At 42.8% G+C, this 20,170-nt stretch overlaps 1 protein-coding gene across 4 annotated transcripts in view; it reads right to left on the bottom strand.

The window, feature by feature from the left end:
• Nucleotides 1-2,006: 2,006 nt before the first annotated feature.
• The window catches only part of BNC1 (basonuclin zinc finger protein 1), a 281,309-nt gene continuing 263,145 nt past the window's right edge, over nucleotides 2,007-20,170 (bottom strand). For 3 of the 4 annotated variants that reach the window (XM_063925954.1, XM_063925958.1, XM_063925957.1), the window contains exons 5-6: nucleotides 15,221-17,109; nucleotides 2,007-3,917 (exon numbers count right to left, since the gene is read on the bottom strand). In XM_063925954.1, the coding sequence (XP_063782024.1) occupies nucleotides 3,239-3,917; nucleotides 15,221-17,109 (2,568 nt within the window). In that variant the 3' untranslated portion in view covers nucleotides 2,007-3,238. The remainder of the gene's footprint in view (nucleotides 3,918-15,220; nucleotides 17,110-20,170) is intronic. The other variant, XM_063925956.1, reaches the window with a different exon arrangement.

Here is a 20,170-nt window from a genome sequence, read left to right as displayed (position 1 = left end):
GTGTGCCCAAGCTCCTGCAGATCCCGTCTATACCCCATGGTCCTTTTGGAGTCCCCAGCATCCTCTAGGACATAAGAGAAAAACACAATATTCACCAGCCCCGCTCCTGCTTCCGGACCGTTGCCCTACGCCTAGCCGCTTGCTCCTCAGAACTATGGGAGAGAAGTCATGACATCTCTCCCATAACATCGCACAGCAGCACACGCAAACTGCCAGAGCCGGAAGCCGGAGCTCAGGAGTGAGCTCCTGCCTCCGGCTGCTACTGAGGGTAAGAAGCCAGGCGCCCACTAGTAACAAAATCTCAGCGGGCGCCTGGCTAGGTGAGCCTGGCCGGATCAAGTGGCTCTGCGGGCCTTATACGGCCCTCGGGTCTGAGGTTCCCACCCCTGTTCTAAACCAACGTTTCTTAAACTCTGTTCTCAAGGCACCGTAACAGTCCAGTTTTTAAAGAATACCCATGTTTGAGTGACTTAATTAGTATTTATTTTGATTTAACCATTGGTGTTCAAGGAAGTACTGAAGATCCTTAAATCCTGAACTGCTGAGATGCCTATTTAAGAACAGAAGTACCTCACTATATTTTTACATTGGTAACACTTTAACAGTGAGTTTATCCAATTTTTCCTGTATGTGAACACTGACATTTTTGGAGGATGAGACCTCATAACAGGTGTCTGTATACGCCTGTTCCCCATTTAATTTTGCCAGCACTTGTTGGTTTGATAATCACCAGCACAGAATGCTGTTCAAGGATTAGACTCTTCAAATACAGGCAACAGTAAGTATGGTCTTATTACGTCTATCTAGCCAAATACAAAAGATAGGCAGGTACAGTATGTCTGTTTTTATAAAGCCTGATCATTTGGGTATAGTCTGACTGGTTTCTTTATCCTTCATACCCTATTAAAGGTATAGATGGTCACATAGGGATCAATAATGTCTGTTTTATCTTGATCTATATCTGGAACACAACAGCACACAACATGTCACAGAGGGTAATCTGCATTGATGTGCATCTTTTAGGCTTTCTTCTCACCTTCAGATGCCATCTTTACAACAATTCCCAAACACTTAGCAAGAACTTGCATACTAACCATGTTCATTCCAAATAACTTACATAACAACAAAACTGTGAAACACTGCTACAGAGTGCAAGAAGTTACATCTATTAGGTTTCTTTATATATATCTATATAGATATACAGGTTGAGTATCCCTTATCCAAAATGCTTGGGACCAGACGTATTTTGGATATCGGATTTTTCCGTACTTTGGAATAATTGCATACCATAATGAGATATTATGGTGATGAGACCTAAGTCTAAGCACACAATGCATTTATGTTACATATCCACCTTATGCACACAGCCTGAAGGTAATTTTAGCCAATATTTTTAATAACTTTGTGCATTAAACAAAGTGTGTCTACATTCACACAATTCATTTATGTTTCATATACACCTTATACACACAGCCTAAAGGTCATTTAATACAATATTTTTAATAACTTTGTGTATTAAACAAAGTTTGTGTACATTGAGTCAACAAAAAACAAAGGTTTCACTATCTCACTCTCACTCAAAAAAGTCCGTATTTCGGAATATTCCGTATTTCGGAATATTTGGATATGGGATACTCAACCTGTATATATAAGAATATATATCGTACACAACAATTCAGAAATCCAGTAATTCTGGAATCTCCACATTGAGAGAGTTAAAAAAGAAAAAAGAAAGAAAAAGAAAGGAATTTTAGTATTTACGAACTGTAATTAATACCATGCTTTGGGAGATCTTTTCCCAACTAAGAGAAAGCATGTATCTATTCTACACATGTATACGTATGTATGTATGTATGTATGTATGTATGTATGTATGTTTTAGTTATATATACACATACATACATATGTATGCATAGAAATGTATGCAGTGTGTGATTATATATATATACACTGTATATACACACACATCATATAAATGAAGACAATTATAGACATATAACTCAAAATGAAAGTGAACAAAGCATTTTAATACAAAAATGCCTATAACAAGTGCATAGCATACAGCATGACAACAACATTTTACAGTGACAATTCTTAAGTGACATGGTATCAAAACTGTACAATTTACATAATCACAATACTACTTACACAGGTTATTTTCTACAAACACATGAAAGTATTTTTATATTTTTGCAGCTGGCACGGTAACAGCAGTAGTTTGCCAATTTTTGTTTTTGCGGTCAGTAAAAGGAGCGGTTTGCACATCCTCTAATTTGAAATGCATCATTGTAGCGTTCTTTCAAGACAATGTTTTTTCCTAAAATGAAAAAGATGCATTGAAAAGATAGCAGTGAGCGACATGTTCCTTATTCCCATTACAAACATCTGGTAAGTAGGAATCCATCCCACTGTTATGTCATGAAACATACTTTTTCCTGAAAAAGTCTGTATTCACTCATACACATGCATTCTACATAGAAAAACATATTAAAGCATCAGTCAGGGACAATGACTATTAAAATGTAAAAAAAAAAAAAAAAATGTAAATAAAATTTCAGGGCCATGCCCTTATTTAAAGTGAAAGGTCATGGTATAAAGTTTATACATACTTTAGAAAATGCTTTTATATTGTCTAAAAAAAATATGTTTTATAATGGGTTTAACACTGCTACTTGTTGGTATAGATGTGAATTGGCATATTTATCGTCAAGACATATCTCATATTAAAGTGCCTACAGTATGTCCCCCACACACAATGGATTAAGGATTTGTGGGCACAATTAATATTCAGGTGAATGCAGCCTATCAGTGCACTGGGAACCAATGACATCACAGATCAGAGACACAAGTGGCTGTCATTGGTTCTTATTAAGCAGAACAGACTACATTCTAATAAATATTGGTTCAGCCTCCAAGTATGGCTGCCTCCCTTTGAGTGAAGAAACCAGGGTGCAGTCTCTTATTTTTTAATAAAACATGTTTTTTTTAGAGAAATGTGTTTTGTTGAGCAAAAAGAACAACACAGACATTGAAATGAAAGAGTTACAGAAAAGCAGACTTCTGCTATTCCTATACATGTTTCTTATAATAAATTATTATATGTTTTCTAAGTGGGGGACCCAGCAACATAAATCTGGCCATTTTGGCAACAAATGTTCAAATAAATATCCAATATTGGCATAAATCTAAATCAAAACTAAGGCTATAAAGGAACAAACATTTTTTATTTTCACTGATACTACACAGTATTTGTTGACTCCGTAAAGCTTCTGTGCAAGTTGGGATTTTGGCTATGTCGGTTCCGACTACGCACAGAGGAAAACATGGTATTGCAGCCAGTCACTTTGCATTTGTGAAGTTGCCGGAGGTGCACAGTTTTGTAATGGGCCCTGAATGTCCCCTTGTTACTGTAAGTTTTTTGGCAGATGTGGCAGGTTATTGGTATACCAGAGGGTATATTTGAAAAACTCTGATGAGCTCTATTAACCAAATTAAAATTCTGGTAAAGCTCATCCTGGGATATAAAGCTCAAGCCTTCACAGCTTTCATCACTATCTTCCACTGGTTGGTTACCTTCTTCACTACCGCCGTCCGAGTCCCAGGAGGAATGTGAACTGCTTGCAGACTTGACACTTGCAGTGGTGCTCAAATCCAGCACAACGCTGTCATTCACAGGATCTGCACCAAAGCTGTCCAAACAAGGCTCTCTGATCTTGCTCATGGGATAAACCAGACTCCCTGTTCGGTTCATCCCTTTGAAGATCACAGACGTCTGTCCTGGGTTTTTCAGTGGGGAGTACTGGTGGTGATCCTTGGCCATGTCTTTCAGAAGATAAGGGATATTGTAAGGGTTATTCTGCAGTTCCAAAGCATCTCTGGTCAGTAGCTTATGATGGAGATTCAGATTAGAACTGTGCCTGTAATACAAAGGATATGTCAGAAAAAGTGCAGCAGTTCAGACGAGGTTATGAAGAGAAAATTATCCCTTGTGCCTTATATATGTTTCAATATATATATATATATATATATATATATATATATATATATATATATGTTTCAATTACAATGGGCAATTAACAATGATTAAAAGTTACACCAGCGGTGGCCAACCTGTGGCTCTTGAGCCACATGTGGCTCTTTCTTTCTTCAAATGTGGCTCCTAACACACAAAGTCACATGACCACAACATCCGGTAACCCCTGCTCTCCAGAAAAACACGCAGCAGCACTACGGGGACTTAGAACTGAGGGAGCCAAATACTAGAGATGAGACACCCACCAGCAAACAGAGGACACATAACGGGCTGTTGCAATGGCATGAATTGGGGGAAGCTGAAGTGACACTTGAGGGTGCTGGCTGAAGTGACACAGGAGGGTGCTGGCTGAAGTGACACAGGAGGGTGCTGGCTGAAGCGACACAGGAGGGTGCTGGCTGAAGCGACACAGGAGGGTGCTGGCTGAAGCGACACAGGAGGGTGCTGGCTGAAGCGACACAGGAGGGTGCTGGCTGAAGCGACACAGGAGGGTGCTGGCTGAAGCGACACAGGAGGGTGCTGGCTGAAGCGACACAGGAGGGTGCTGGCTGAAGCGACACAGGAGGGTGCTGGACACAGGAGGGTGCTGGCTGGAGTGACAGGAGGGTGCTGGCTGGAGTGACACATGGGGGAGCTGAAGTGTATTATGTGAAACTGGATTTTTCAATATATTTTATGTGGATCTGGCTTTTACAATTATTTTATGTGGAAGTGGCTTTTTCAATGTATTTTATGTTGGATCTGGCTTTTTCAATATGTTTTATACCAGGGGCGTGACCTAGAAGGCACTAGGTCACACCCCATTTTTGCATGTGCGCCTTCGGCTCAATGTCGGCTCTTTGACGTACCCAACACATTTTTTTGGCTCTTTGTCTCTGACTGGTTGGCCACCCCTGAGTTACACTATGTACTACAACAATAAAAAAATGTGACCATAATAAAAAAAACTGATATTGTGTGGCTGTGACAATAACCCAAACATAAAACAATATGTACCAAGTAGGATAATCTAGGTTTTATATAAGGAGTTTTTTTCCTTTGCAAATGAATAAGAAATATTATGGGAGATGTACAGTACTATATCGTGCCTCTCTTATCGAGTAGGAAGCAATAACACGGATATGTATTAGCATCTTGGCCGCCCGAGTAGGGGGAAGGCCCCACTGTGCATGCGCAAGATTTTCGCAAACATCACGAGATCTCAAGATACCTATAGCATAGACCCAGTCGCTGCAGGTTAGTACACAAACTGGCAGGTAATCCTGTCTATGGGGTCTATTCAATTCAAGCCAGAATTCCCGACTTGTCGGAAAAACGTCAGTTTCCGACATTTTAAAGTGAAATCCAGATTCGACCTATTCAATCCAACTGCTGTTTATCAGACAAGTCAGAAATTCCGACTTGTCCGAAAACATGTGGATCGGCGGATTTGGCTGCAAATTGAATACTGAAATGTCAGATCCTATCCGTGTCTACTTGACACTTTACTTTTCAAATCCTAAGCCGTATATACAGGTGGTATATGGCTGCACTTTAAAAAGTCTACAACGGGCTACAAACTACGACCAAAATACCCAAGTTTTTATTTGCTAGTTACAAACCCATATGTTCACGACTACCTGATCAGTCACTGTCCTTTCAACTCAAGGTGGCACAGCTATACAAATCCTGTGCCTCTGCCACATTCTACGGGTGTAACCAATTAGCCGCAATAACGTGATCCGTGATTGCGGCTAATGTTATTGCACCTATATCCCAAAAAATCCGCTTATCGCAGCAGGCGTGCTCCCGTTTATCACACCTATCCTATTCCAAAATGGCGATAATGGGATTCGCGTGATAATTCTAACCGGCAAAAACGGAGAAAAGCATAAGCGAAAGTGGGGAAATCTGCCTGTACCCCCCCCCCCCAAAAAAAAAAAAAAGAACAAAGTCTACTAGTGGCCAAAATAAAACTACTTTGTGTGATTAAACTAGGTCAAATGGCTTTTATATGCAGTTTTTTTAAACAATGAGAGAGAAAAAAATCATAGAAAGCTATTTTTTACCTGCAAAATAAGTTCTCTCATTAAATTTGAGGTACATAAAATGGGTATAAGTATATATTTGGATAATTTTAGGGGACTTTTAAAAAAATAAAGTGAAAAAGTACCGATTACTCCCGCTTGCAAGCCTACAAACACTTGTCCCACTCATAAAGCATCCCAAAATTCCTGTCCCATACAGTACCTTGTACCCCAATTTCCATCTCTTTGCATTTTTTGACCCAAAAAATTATGTCATTATTGACCAATTAAAAATAATGACAAACTTCTAAGTGCCGGGGTTCTCAACCAAATCCTGACATTTTTACCTTAAAATAGGGATTTTGCACTACTTTCACCTGCTCAGAGATGGGGAAGAGAAAACTGTGATTAACCCTATGGAGACTTATCGCCGATAACTTATCGTCACTAATACGATACCGAATTATCACATTTGCGATAATTTATTGCAAAACTGCATTATCATCGGTTGATTAGAACCCCCCCCCTTCAAGTCCTTTAAAACAACTGTAAACACCCTATTTGCCCAAAACAGGAGATACATTACCTTCAAGCAGACTGGTGGGAATACCTAATTGGAGGGTTCAGGAAGCACTTGAGGTACAGATGTGTCCTCATACATCTAATCTCAATACATCACACAGAGTGAGATGCCTGACATCAGTTACCTGTAGTTAACAGGTCCTGTGCAACTCTGCTAGCATTGTGTATTTTTTATTTTTTGAAAATGAATCTCAGTTGCAATGGGATGCCACTAGGAAGCACCAGGAGAGTGTCCTGATTAATTGATATATGACACTTGTATATTGTGTGCGACTGAGTGCCAGATGTACTAAGCCTTGGAAAGTGATAAACTGGAGAGTGATAAAGTATTAGCCAATCGGCTCCTAACTGCCATGTTACAGGCTGTGTTTGTAAAATGACAGGAGCTGGTTGGTTGGTAGTTTTTCACTCTCCACTTTATCACTTTCTAAGGCTTAGTACATTTGGCCCTGAGTCTGTATATGGAGCACAGCTTAACTGTCACTGGAAAAAAAGATGAAGCTGCTACATTGTAGCACTGCATATACAGATTCGGAGACTCAGTAGCACATAGGTATAAAAGCACCACATATTAATTAGCACAGTTTCCTGGTGTGTCCTAGTCACATCATGTTGAAACTAAAGGTACATACACACGGTGAGATTTATCCTTGCAATTTTGACTATGGGGTGTATTCAATAGGTGTCGGAAGCTGCGTCTTGTCGGAAAGACGGCAGTTTCCGTCAGGTTTAGGTCGGAAGGGGTTCCGACTTATTCAATGCCGGCTGATTTTTTCCGACAAGTCGGGATGTCCTAACTTGTCGGAAAACACGTGTATTGTCGGATTAGCTGCAGATCCACGTGTTCTGCGGCCAAATCCGACAGGTTTTGGCCCCTGTTACGACAATGTCAATCCAAATTGACACTGTTGGAACCGGGGGAAATGAGACGGGAAAGCGGGAACGGGTGAGTAGTGGCAGCCTCCCAGCAGCATGACAGTGGCAGCAGCGGCAGCAGCACGGATGAACACCGCCGCCCAGCAGACCCAGCTGCCGGAGTACACAGCATGGAGTTTGAGCGGCGTCTCTGCCGCCCCATGTACTGACAGTTGTCGGGAGCGGCCAAATCCAACAGTCGGATTTGGCCGTCTCATTGAATACTGACCTGTCGGGTCCTTTCCGTCGGAAAGGACCAGACAGGTATTGAATACACCCCTAAATAGGCAAAATCGCAAGGAAAGTTAGTGCAAATCGCAAGGTGTTAGCCAGCTTGTGATACCGATGCGCACTCTCGTGGGGGTCGGTATCGCAAGGAAAGACAGACTGTGCAGGCAAGTAGATCTTGACTATATAGTGTACTATCTAGTACAAAGTATAGTCAAAATGTCAAGTAAAGCTAGTCAATATCAGTGGTTCAGGGCTCTGGGGAGTTCAGGGGAAATCGCAAAGTCAAAATCAAAGATAGACAGAATCTCACCGTGTGTATGCACCTTAAGACCCATTTTCAGCACAAAGAAAGATGCAAAAAAGATGCCCGGCGCTAGCAACAGTCTCACAGGACCTGGAGCGCCAAGAGGGACTGTTTGGTGCAACTGCAGCAATGATGTGTGAGGAGTGAGGACACATCTGTACAGGGTGTAGTATGCTTCCCCGGCGATTGGGATCCTGGCGCGCAGCATACCGGCGTTGGAATCCCGACCGCCAGTATGCCGGCAGCAGGGGCGAGCGCAAAAGAGCCCCTTGCGGGCTCGCTGCGCTCGCCACGCTGGAACACGGTGGCGCGCATGCTATTTATTCTCCCTCCAGGGAGAATACTTGTTGGTATACCGGCGGTCGGGATTCCGGCGTCGGTATGGTGAGCGCCGGGATCCCGGCAGCCGGTATATCAAGTGCCACCCTCTGTATCCCCTTCAAAAGGAAAATGCAGTCCATCAACAACAGTCGGCACTGCTGTAGAAAAAAGCTATTCCCTTTTCCTTACTATTGTCCATTTGGCAGTTTCAGCTGGCCAGGCTAGAAATAGGAGAAACCTGCAGCTGTATGATGTTCATATGTAACATTTATACACAACTTGTGCACATAAGCTACATTAATTCCGTACTCAAATACCTAATAAATGTAACTGAGTAATTTGCATAGATGCTTTATATTTTTCACGTAGACTATTTTTCATAAAAATAAGAAAATGTATTCACCTAGCGATCTGGACCATATTTACTCAGAGCCGACCATCTTAATTTTGCAGAAGTCATCTTCAAATTAAAAACAAACCAGTCCTTTACAAGTTACTTCTACAGAGATATCCAGAACATTGGTGGTCATTCCGAGTTGATCGCTTACTAGCAGTTTTAGCAGCCGTGCAAGCGCATTGTCGCCGCCCACCGGGGAGTGTATTTTCGCTTTGCAGAAGTGCAAACGCATGTGCAGCAGAGCGCCTGCAAAAACATTTTGTGCAGAACAAGACCAGCCCTGTACTTACTCTTCGTGCGCGTTAATTCTAACGTTGGAGGGTTGGCTTTTGACGTCACACACCCGACCAGCGTTCGGCAAGCCACGCCTGCATTTTCCATGGCACGCCTGCGTTTTTCTAAGCACTCCCTGAAAACGGTCAGTTGACACCCAGAAACGCCCCTTTCCTGTCAATCTTCTTGCAGCCACCAGTGCAAATGAAAACGTCGCTAGAACCTGTGCAAAACCACAAAGGCCTTTGTACCCGTACGTAACACATGCGCATTGCGGTCCATACGTAAGCGCAGAAATGCAAATTTTTAGCCTGATCGCTGCGAACGGCAGCTAGCGATCAACTCGGAATGACCCCCATTGACCTGTCCAAACTACACGTTATAGATTATTATAGGGACATTAATGTAAACTAGATCATTTACTCATGGTAAGGTCATCTGTTTTGCTGGTTCAGTAATTATCCCACCTGTTTCCACAGGCAGACATCCTCAAAACATGACCTGTTGAGAAAACCTGAGGTTTGAAAACCACTGATCTAAACTATATCAGGAAAATCAGAGAATAGGAACAACTGTGTTACAGCATTCCGCTGCTGGACAGCAGTGCCGTAACTACTTGTGTGCCAGGTGTGCCTGGCACACAGCGCAGTCGCCCTGAGGGCACAATGGACCCCATTCCCTAAAGTCAGCGGCTTGTAATGAGTCAAATTGACTCATTACAAGCCACCTGTGCCAGAGAAGGAGAGGAGCAGCAGAGAAGGAAGAGGAGGGAGGGAGCCGCAGCAGCGCTATGTTATTGGTGGCGGCGCTGCTGCAGCAGTCCCTCTCCTTCCACATAGGCAGGCCGCTGCTCCTGTGAATGCTGGGATGCGCTTCCCTCATCCCAGCATTCACAGCGGCGGCCAGCCAATGCGTAAGGAGCGGGACTGCTGCAGCTCCTCCCCCTCCCTCCTCTTCCTTCTCCCCTGCCTCCGGAGCTGCAAGCACCGAGGAGTCTGACTGCCTGAGCCAGCGGAGAGATGGTAAGTATCTATCAATCTATCAGTCTGTCTACCTAATGTGTAAAAGGGGGACTCTGCCGTAATGTGTAAAAAGGGGACGCTGTCTGCTGTAATTTGTAAAGAGGGGGTGCTGTCTGCCGTCATGTGTAAAAAGGGGACGCTGTCTGCCGTAATGTGTAAAAAGGGGACACTGTCTGCCGTAATGTGTAAAAAGGGGACGCTGTCTGCCGTAATGTGTAAAAAGGGGACGCTGTCTGCCGTAATGTGTAAAAAGGGGACGCTGTCTGCCATAATATGTAAAAAGGGGACGCTGTCTGCCATAATATGTAAAAAGTGGGACGCTGTCTGCCATAATGTGTAAATAGGGGGACGCTGTCTGCCGTAATGTGTATAAAGGGGACGTTGTCTGCCGTAATGTGTAAAAATGGGACACTATCTGCCGTAATATGTAAAAGGGGCTCTACCTGGTGTAGTGGCGCTACTGTGCAGTGTAATTTGAATAATGGAGACTACTATAATATGTAATATGAATTGGTATTATTTTGTGGCCACGCCCCTATATTTTTTACGCGTGCCTGTTGCGCGCACTGCCCCAGTTTTACATAAAGGATGGGGGGCACAGATGCCCTATCTTGCACACAGTGCTAAAATGTCTAGTTACGACACTGCTGGACAGTTCCGGGTAGGAGAATAACATTTACAATTGTCTGATTCACTCTGAATGTCATACAAATATTGTATTTCTTATATATGAACGTGCATGTAGTTTGCTCTTCCCTTAGAACTAACTGTAGCAGAAAATCAGATCTCAAGGAAGGGAGTATTAACCATTTACCAGCAGGATGCGTCAGATTGTATTAAATAGCATATAATGTAAACGTTCTCTTGTGCTTTTTATACACTGCACATATTAGAAGTATAAGCCACTGAAAGCTAAAGTGCTCTAATGTTTCTGTCTGCAATCGCATAATTAACCCCCCCCCCCACTGATAAGGTAGAGACCAGTTGTGAAGATAAACTCCCTGACTACAAAGAGGCTAGTGCTATACATCTCCAGAGGTGCATTTCATCTAAGTCCAGTCGGATGGCAGGGTAGTTACTAAAGGAGCCCCAATCCCCTTCACACTGCCTCATGCAGAAACAGGGGAATTCTCGTTTGAAAAAGTGGAGTACCCTCTTTCAGGATGTGGTACTGCTTTGTAGTTCTATTGCCATACAGTAAATAACAAAGAGCCCAAGAATGGTGGGAGTCTTCTTTAGAGTATTATTGTTTCCATCGTGGCTCAGTGTGTGTGTGTGTGTGTGTGTGTATATATATATATATATATATATATATATATATATATATATAAAACCAATTAGGGGTTGGAATAGTGGAAGTTGATGCGACCCCCTGGCGCCAATTCTTCTGTTGTTGTATATTCCTTATTTCCAGTCCCTTCTAACAGGGGACTTAGTTGAATCAGGCTGCCTATACCAAATAGTTTACGTACGTATTTATTCAGGGTGACAGTTTTTACAAATTAGCGCAAAGGGAGAGTATTTGTTTGATATGACCGAAAGTAACCTCACCGCTGACCGCAAAGTTCCCACCATTGGATACAATGGAGCGCATAGGCGCAACATTGTATCTCTGCCGTGTGCAGCCTCACTGACACTACAGGAGCACACAGCCAATCAGGAGAGTGCCACGACGTGGCGCTCCCTGATTGGCTGAAGGGACCCTATTTGACAGGAGTCAGGGGGGGTCCTGGCAGTCGGGGAAACACATGGGACCCCTTTCAGTGCGTGGTCGGGTTTCCGTTTTATTATTTTGCCAAGTACGTGGATTATACAAAGGTCTGATTCTACACTGGATTATGTGAGTATAATTTTTTTCACAGGTACCCCAATGATTCTACATGGAGAAGAGGACCGAGCCTCGTGGGAACATAGGTAAGTATGTGTGTATGGAGGTGTGCATGTATGTAATAAACTTATACTTTCACGGTGTGTGTGTCCTGGTTTTTTGGGGGTATTTTTTTAGTAGTAGTACTACAGGTACCAGCGGGCCCAGTTTTCCACCGCATGCTGGTACTTGTGGTTCCAAGTACCAGCTTGCGGGGGAGGCTTGCTGGGACTTGTAGTACTGCTACTAATATTCACATTTTTTCAAAAGGCTATCAGCCCCCCATCCGCCACCCTTGGATGGGGGGGGGGGGGGGGGGCAGCCTCGGGCTTCACCCCTGGCCCTTGGGTGGCTGGAGGGGGGGACCCCTTGATTTAAGGGGTTCCCACTCCTCCAGGGTACCCCGGCCAGGGGTGACTAGTTGGGTATGTAATGCCAGGGCCGCAGGGACCAGTATAAAAGTGTTCCCCGGCTGTGGCATTATGTACCTGGCTAGTGGAGCCCGGTGCTGGTTTCAAAAATATGGGGGACCCCTACGCTTTTTGTCCCCCGTATTTTTGGAACCAGGACCAGGCGCAGAGCCCGGTGCTGGTTGATTAAATATGGGGGAACCCCTGTCATTTTTCCCCCCATATTTTTTCAACCAGGACCGGCTCAAAGAGCCCGAGGCTGGTTGTGCTTAGGAGGGGGGACCCCACGCAATTTTTTTCAGATTTTTTAAGACTTTAATCAACTTTTAAAGGTACACAATGAAGCCCTGCACGGATCTCACAGATCCGGCCGGGATTCCTTGTGTTTTGTCAGGCAGTGTTTTACTCATCACTCCCGTAAAACACTGCCTGATATTACGAATCACATCGACATCGGAAAAAACGATTGTGCAAAACTCGTCAGCTTAGTGAATTATCATATCAGGATTCAAAAAGTTGCAGTAAAATGCACCCGATACCATTAGAGTTCAAACACCCTTCAAAACGCCCAAAACACGAATCTTTGTAAATATACCCCCGGGTGTTTCAGTCTTGGGTTATATAAAAGGTAAGTGATCCGTAATTTGATACAGTAGGATGTTTGGTTTCTTAAATGGTGTGCCTTTTTGGACAGTCTATGTATATTCATTTTGTAGGCAAGTGAGGGTTACAAGTTGGCCGCAACCACCTGTAACACCCCATCGCAGAATGGAGCTGCTACAAATGCTCAATGGCAGCAGCTTTTCCAGACAAGAGGGACTAGAGAGGAACTGCCAGCAAGAAAAGATGGACATGACGTAAAAGAATGTGGGTTTAGAAAGCTCATTTATGTCTCTACTGATCATCCTCTACAGCTTATGGTATACATAGACCATCTACAGTATTAATAATTAATACTGTATTACATACACTATCCAATGCATAAGTAAATCAATGTGTGCATCTATATATAGGATCGTTTCTACCTCCCCCCCAGACACATGGACTTTCTCCAGTGCTCCGAAATGAGCCCACACTCAGACGGGCTGACCCCACTGCTGCATCTAGCAGCTTGTTGTGATCTGTAGCTGGTAGACTAGTTTGTTATGTCCTAATAACGACCTCTTCATTGGCTGAAATCAAATCAAGCATTTGGAAACCGCCCCCTCCACAAATTCTGCGTTTGCCCCTGGATTCCTACGCATTTTATTTAATAAATCATTTTCCTAATTGCTGCTGATTTTATTAGGAAATCTTGTTTGTACAGAGGAGTCCTCAGTCACACACTATTGCTGTAGTCGCGCAAAACAGCCCTTCTTCTCGCTCCATTTCCCATGCGGCTCAACTTGCGCCAAACATCTTAATTTTTCCCCCCGGAAAATGTATCTTAGTCGCAAACAGATGCCCCTTCATGAGAAAATGCCTACACAGGAATGAACAAGCAACAGAATGAAAGCAGAAATAAAGGAGGACATAAATTACTTATTGCAGGTAGAATGCAATATAATAATGCAATATGCATGTTATAAGTTATGCTGGGCCAGACCTTAGATCTAAGGGGGTCATTCCGAGTTGATCGTTAGCTGCCGTTGTTCGCAGTTCAGTGATCAGGCTAAAAAATGAAATTTCTGCGCATGCGTATGCCCCGCAATGCGCACGCGCGACGTACGGGTACAAAGCCCCTTGTGATTGTGCTCAGGTTCTAGCAAAGTTTTCAGTCGAACTGACGGCCGCAAGAAGATTGACAGGAAGGGGGCGTTTCTGGGTGTCAACTGACCGTTTTCAGGGAGGGTTTGCAAAAATGCAGGCGTATCTGAAAAAACGCAGGCGTGGCTGGGCGTTCGCTGGGCGGGTGTATGACGTCAGATCCGAACACGAATAGGCTGAAGTGATCACAAGCGCCGAGTAGGTTCAGAGCTACTCTGAAACTGCAAAAACTGTTTTTGCAGATCTCGGCTGCACATGCGTTCGCACTTCTGCTAAACTAAAATGCACTCCCCAGTGGGCGGCGGCATAGCGTTTGCATGGCTGCTAAAACTAGCCAGCGAGCGATCAAACCGGAATGACCCCCAATATACACATACCTTTACTGCATACCTGCCAACTTTTGGGAAGCGCTAATCAGGACCTTTGCAAAAAGGAATCGTGGCCTCGCAACAGGGGGCATAGCATTTCCGTAAATGAATATGCTTTCTCTGCATTAGGAAATATATACTGTAAACTCTAATGGAGAAAGCACTGCTTTGAATGACAAAATATTCCTTGTGCAGCGGGGCGTTATATGATTGGCACTATATAAGCTATAATACCAATGGCAATAATAATATATCACATGATGGAGGAGAACAAAACAGTCAACAAGAAAGGAAAAGTGATTAAACTATTTCCTTGGAATACATATGTTTTACTGGCAGCCGACAGCCGGATCCTGGCCACCAGTATGCCGGCAGTGGGGCGAGTGCTAGAAAGCCCCTTGCGGGCTTGCTGTGCTCGCCACGCTGCAAGCATGGTGGCTTGCTGTGCTCACCACAGGATCTATTCTCCATCAGTGGGTGTCATGGACACCCACAGAGGGAGAAAATCCTGGGGTACCCGTATTCCAGCGGTAGGATTTCATTGCCTGTCTGGATTCCAGCGTCAGCATTGTGACAGCCAGGATCACCTCCCATTTCCTTAGTGTACAGTGACAGTTCTAACAACCAAATAGAATTCAAACATTAAATTGTAATCTTAGTGGAGCGAGAATATACATGGAAAAAAATCTAAATGTATAGTAGATTGTAAAAGTTTCTTTATTGTGTAACTTTAACTATACAGTACCTGTCTCTGCTCCTTCGAGAAGGGAAAGCAGCGCTGCAGCCGTTGATTGTACATAAATGCATTTCTTTGGGGTGGACATTTTTGTAATGCATTTTAACACTGTAAGGGTTCTTAAATGCCTTCTTACAGATTTCACAGTGAAAGCGATTTTCTTCCTTGGGAATATCTAAGTGCTGGTCTCTGCGTTCTAGCTCTGCAGTGTTACCTAAGCCAGAGCTCTTGTTAGATATTGCACCAAATATGCCTCCGGTCAAAGGGTAATGTCGAAATTCAATACTGTCCCCAGAATCTGCATGTTTTGGCTGTTCATTATTATACAAGGAGGGGTCAGCCAGCTGCTTCACAACATTAAAGTGGTTGGAGTGTTCATATTTATTTTCACTAGGATCCACTTTCAGTGCTGGCTCTGTTTTGAAGGGATGAAATTCATTTTCAGATTCGGAAGAAGTATTGTCATAACTTTTCTCTATAACAGAGTGAAAATGTTGTTCCTCCCCATTCCGGGGCTGTATTGAATTAGAAAAATGCACATGATCCCTCTCGAGACTACTTGGAATTTCTACCGGGGATTCTACATTTTCCTCATCAAAAATGTGATCATCATCCTTGCTGGGTGACACATCCTCTTCAGAACGATTATTTTCCGTGCTTTCATTTGGGGCATCCACAGATTCTTTCTGGATTTTAATGGGCATGCTGGATTTTCTAGACTTCTTTTTCGGCATTGCATCTAAAGGTAGATCTGTGGAAACCAGCTTCTCACTGATGGATGAAGAGATGGATGGTAGGGAAGGGAGCATGCCAGGGGTAGTGGCAATCTCAGCTGGTGTGACCGGACTTCGGTAAAAAGGTAGAACTGGTTGAACAGTTTTCAAGTTAGGAATAAGAACACAAGACTGTCCAACATTGGGCAGACCAGTTGGAATCTTTAGGTCAGTACCAGGACTTCCATAGCTATTAGCAGATCTGTTGTCCATAGAGGGAGTTTTAAGTCCCAGCCTTTTGTGATCCTCCGATACAGAGATCATTAGTCCATTCCTGAGATCTTTATCTCTATTATTTCTATTCATTGGCATATGTAGTCGTGGGTTAGGGTTAGAACTGTGCCGATTTCTGCTGCGTAGAGAACTAAATACCATATTGCAGCCCTCAATGGTGCACCTGTGTTTTATCTTCAGATGGACAGCATTGTAATGTATCTTTAATGTTCCTTTGTCATAAAATGTCTTCTCACACGCAGTGCAGAAGACACGGCCCTTTCTGGGTCCAGCACCATTTCGCTCATCAGCCCTCAGCTTACTGTCAGGAGAAATTGAACCCATATCATAGTTTGTCACTGTGTTGTGCGAGCTGGAATCACTTAAGGGGCTATCATCTTCTGCTTTGGTGATGACATCATGAGCACTTATGTTGGGCTCATTTTCCAAATGAAATGATGCAGAACTGGAAGTCAAGAAGCTGCTCTCAGAGAATGACATATGGGCATCTTGTTTGCTTTCGTTCCCTCGGTCATGACTTCTTTCAGTGAGTGGCCTCTCAGGTGGTGAGCCGATGAGAGGGGGAGGCACCGGGCTAAAGAACTGGAATGGTAGTGTGAAGGCCATGTTATTGATCATGTTCTCAAATGGATGTAACGAAGATGAAGACACTTTATCCAGCGTAGAAGGTAGAATAGGGCTGCTCCTGGAGTTGCTGCTCTCAATAAAGGCTCTAATGTCAGAATTTGTTCTAGTGTTGGGCACGAGCACAGAGTATCCTTCTTTTTCATGGATTGCCATAAGTTCTACGATAGATTTTGTTTCCCCAAAACGCAGAAACTGCTGCAATGTCGCCAATTCTTCTTCAACTGTCATTATAGACCAGTGATCTAAGACTTTTCCAGATGCATCCTAAATAAAATTATGTATGAAAGAAAAAACTTTGTTATACAAGTGTAAATACTGCAGGTAAAACCCCCAACAAATTATAACCTAAAAAAAATAATAATAATTACAATATCTACAACCCCCCTCCCCCCCCCCCCCCCTCCCTTCCACTTCTAAAAACCTGCACATTAGTAAATCTACCCCATAGTTTCAACTGCAAGTACTGGTTGTTGTTGTTTTTTGTGTGTTTTTGCAACATCTCCACTTCTAAAAACCTGTGCTAAAGTAAATATACACATGCATTTGACTTAAAATCCTCTAAATGGCAATGGTTGGTTTAATACGGAGCTGATTGCTAAACACACTTCACACTCCAATAGCCAGTTTTAACACTTTTAGGGGGAATGTGTGGCGATGGGTGCAAGGTGCAGGCATTCAGACTGTTTCTTCAACACTTTGTATGCCAATCCCAATATCATAGTTTGATAGATTAACATTGTTTACATTTGGGGTATATTTTAATAAAGCAAGAACCCCCTGATCCTTTGTCTGTACATTAAAAACAGGTGCCAGCCACCCACTTGGAATGCTGAAGTCATTAAAGGAAAAGTACCCCAGATATAAAAGGCATCACATCAGCAAGTTATTATTATTATTATTATTTAAACACTCTTTTTATGATGGTGGATTATACGTAAAGAACAGTTCTCATCTAATTTTAAATTGATCGGTTAATGTAGGAATAAAAGTCCTCGCAATCAAAGTTTTAGATTTTAGATTAGTACTCATTTGAGTATCTTCTCCCCCCCCCCCCCTCCGCCCATCACAAGTTTAATAATCTTCCAGACAACTAAACATTGCAGAATAAATGCAGGCATATTGATCTATAGCCAGCGTCCACAGAGCACTGCTGTAATTACACTTGAGTGTTGGGAGTTATATCACACTCTGGCCTTGTCTAATTTTTCTCAATAACTACAATAAATATTTTATCACAGGACATGTGTTTGATAGCCTACTGAGACTTTTCACAGACCATGAAAGACTTTCCAGGTTAATAACAAATGTATCATCATATTTTTTTCATGCTGTAGAGGTTTCGAGATAATTGATTCCATATTTTTAATCCCAACACTAAAATGTACGATTATCCAGATCATTAAATATTGATCTGTGTCATAATATAAGACCATAATCGAGCTTAGCATAAAAAAACATAATTGAAGCGAGTAGTGTAAGGCTCTTGCAACGTGTTTTTAACATAGTTTAACTCTGTTCAGCTGTGCTCTTAATGAGTATGGAAAAGATTTACATGATAATCAGAGGGGACTAGAGAATAAGATTTGCACGTCATTTTATAACATATATTACTGGAGGATGTTGAAAAATACTTTGGCTTGTTGGCAACCAAACTACACTACTATAGTGCACTCTAAGAGCTGCTGCCGTTAAATTTGAATTTCAAAAGCGAGCCACTACCATACTGATATTTATGTACATAAGCCCATTGTTTCCAATATATAAATTCTTCGGGTGAACCCCATTATCCACAGTCTCACAAAATTGTCTCCAGTTCAAAGCCTTAGGCAAAATTCAAAAAGCCGTGAGTTCCGTACTTTGAGGTCCCGTGCTGTGCTAATTTTTCATGCATATAACTAGGTGGGTTTTTTTGGGGGGAAAAAAACAAGCAAACAAAAAAACACTAAACAGCGTGCGCATTTCATGAAACCCATATTTCTTCTTGAAATAAAATGAAAAATCACTTTAGTGAACATATTTTTACCATTTAAACATCTCTAAATAAATTATTATACACTGGAAGGGGTGTGGCAGAGGTGATGCACTATATAAGTTTTACATTAAAACAAGAATTTTTTCATAGCTGTCACTAGTATGGCGGTACGAACTAAAAACTGCAATTTCACAAATACTCCTTTCAGATGGGATGTAGTTATGTGACCGGCAGTCTCACAATACCGGCACCTACATCCCGCCTCCACACAGTCGGCATGCTGACTAACAGGGGCTAGTCCCACTCGTAGGTGTCCGCGACACCCATAGAGTAGGAATAGAACATGTGGCGGGCGTCCACGACCGTGTCCATGACCCTGCTTGCTATCACGGCTTTTCCCTTGCAACCCAGGTAGACGAACCGGCTGAGATCTGAAAAGTGCAAACCAGATCTTGATGACCCAGGACACGCCTAAAAGAAATTGATTGGCCGGGAACAGTAGTGCTCGGTGATTCTCATCTCCAAGCGCCCACTAAATGCTGGAAGACCCGGGTCTGATATGAAGGGTGACAACCTGGGAATAATAGTAACTCATGTGTGAAAGAGGTTGCACTGGCTTCAACCTGTGCTCTGTATCCCGGGTCCGAGCTGTGTTGAAGCCAGGTAATTATTTTTGAAAGGGGTATTTACTGAAACCCATGTTAACTTAACTTGGATAGCTCATTATATAGCGAAGAAAAAATGGAAGCTGAGAGTTCTGTCTGTGTGAATATGTTGCGCAACCTAGTTCAGGGTTAAATTAATCTTCTCCTTAAACTGCTACGCATTAGCCAAAAAAGCTACTTCGGGGTCTACACTATATATTATTCTGTGTAATATACTACACAGAGAACATAAATAACAACATACAAGGGGGTATTCAATTAGCCGTGGATAATTACTGCAGCTAATTGTCCCGCTGGGAACTATCCAATTAGCCCCGTAAAGCCACGGCTCGCGCCGGCTTACAGGTGGTTTTGTTTCACCTGCCTCAGGCATGCGAAACCAAATCCCTGGAATAATTGGGAGAAATATTGGGAAAAATCAAGAAAACCGTCTGTTTATCACGCCTGATGTATTTTCACCTGTAATTGGATACCCCCCACAATAAGGAGAAATTTTATAGGCTTATTTAACAGAGCTATCAATAACATTCACAAATATGTATGTATATGTTACAAGAGCTTATGGACTTGACTATATTTGAGAAAAAGTAAGGCTCACGGGGAATGATTTTCCTGTGCACAGGGGACTTCCTCTTGCCAATCCCACTGACACAGCAAACAATCAGAAAACAGAATAGCTTCACAGCAA

This window comes from Pseudophryne corroboree, chromosome 6 (genome assembly GCF_028390025.1).
Source record: "Pseudophryne corroboree isolate aPseCor3 chromosome 6, aPseCor3.hap2, whole genome shotgun sequence".
Classification (NCBI taxonomy): domain Eukaryota; kingdom Metazoa; phylum Chordata; class Amphibia; order Anura; family Myobatrachidae; genus Pseudophryne; species Pseudophryne corroboree.
The sequence above is the reverse complement of the archived record's forward strand: the minus strand, read 5'-3'. Positions and strand labels throughout refer to the sequence as shown.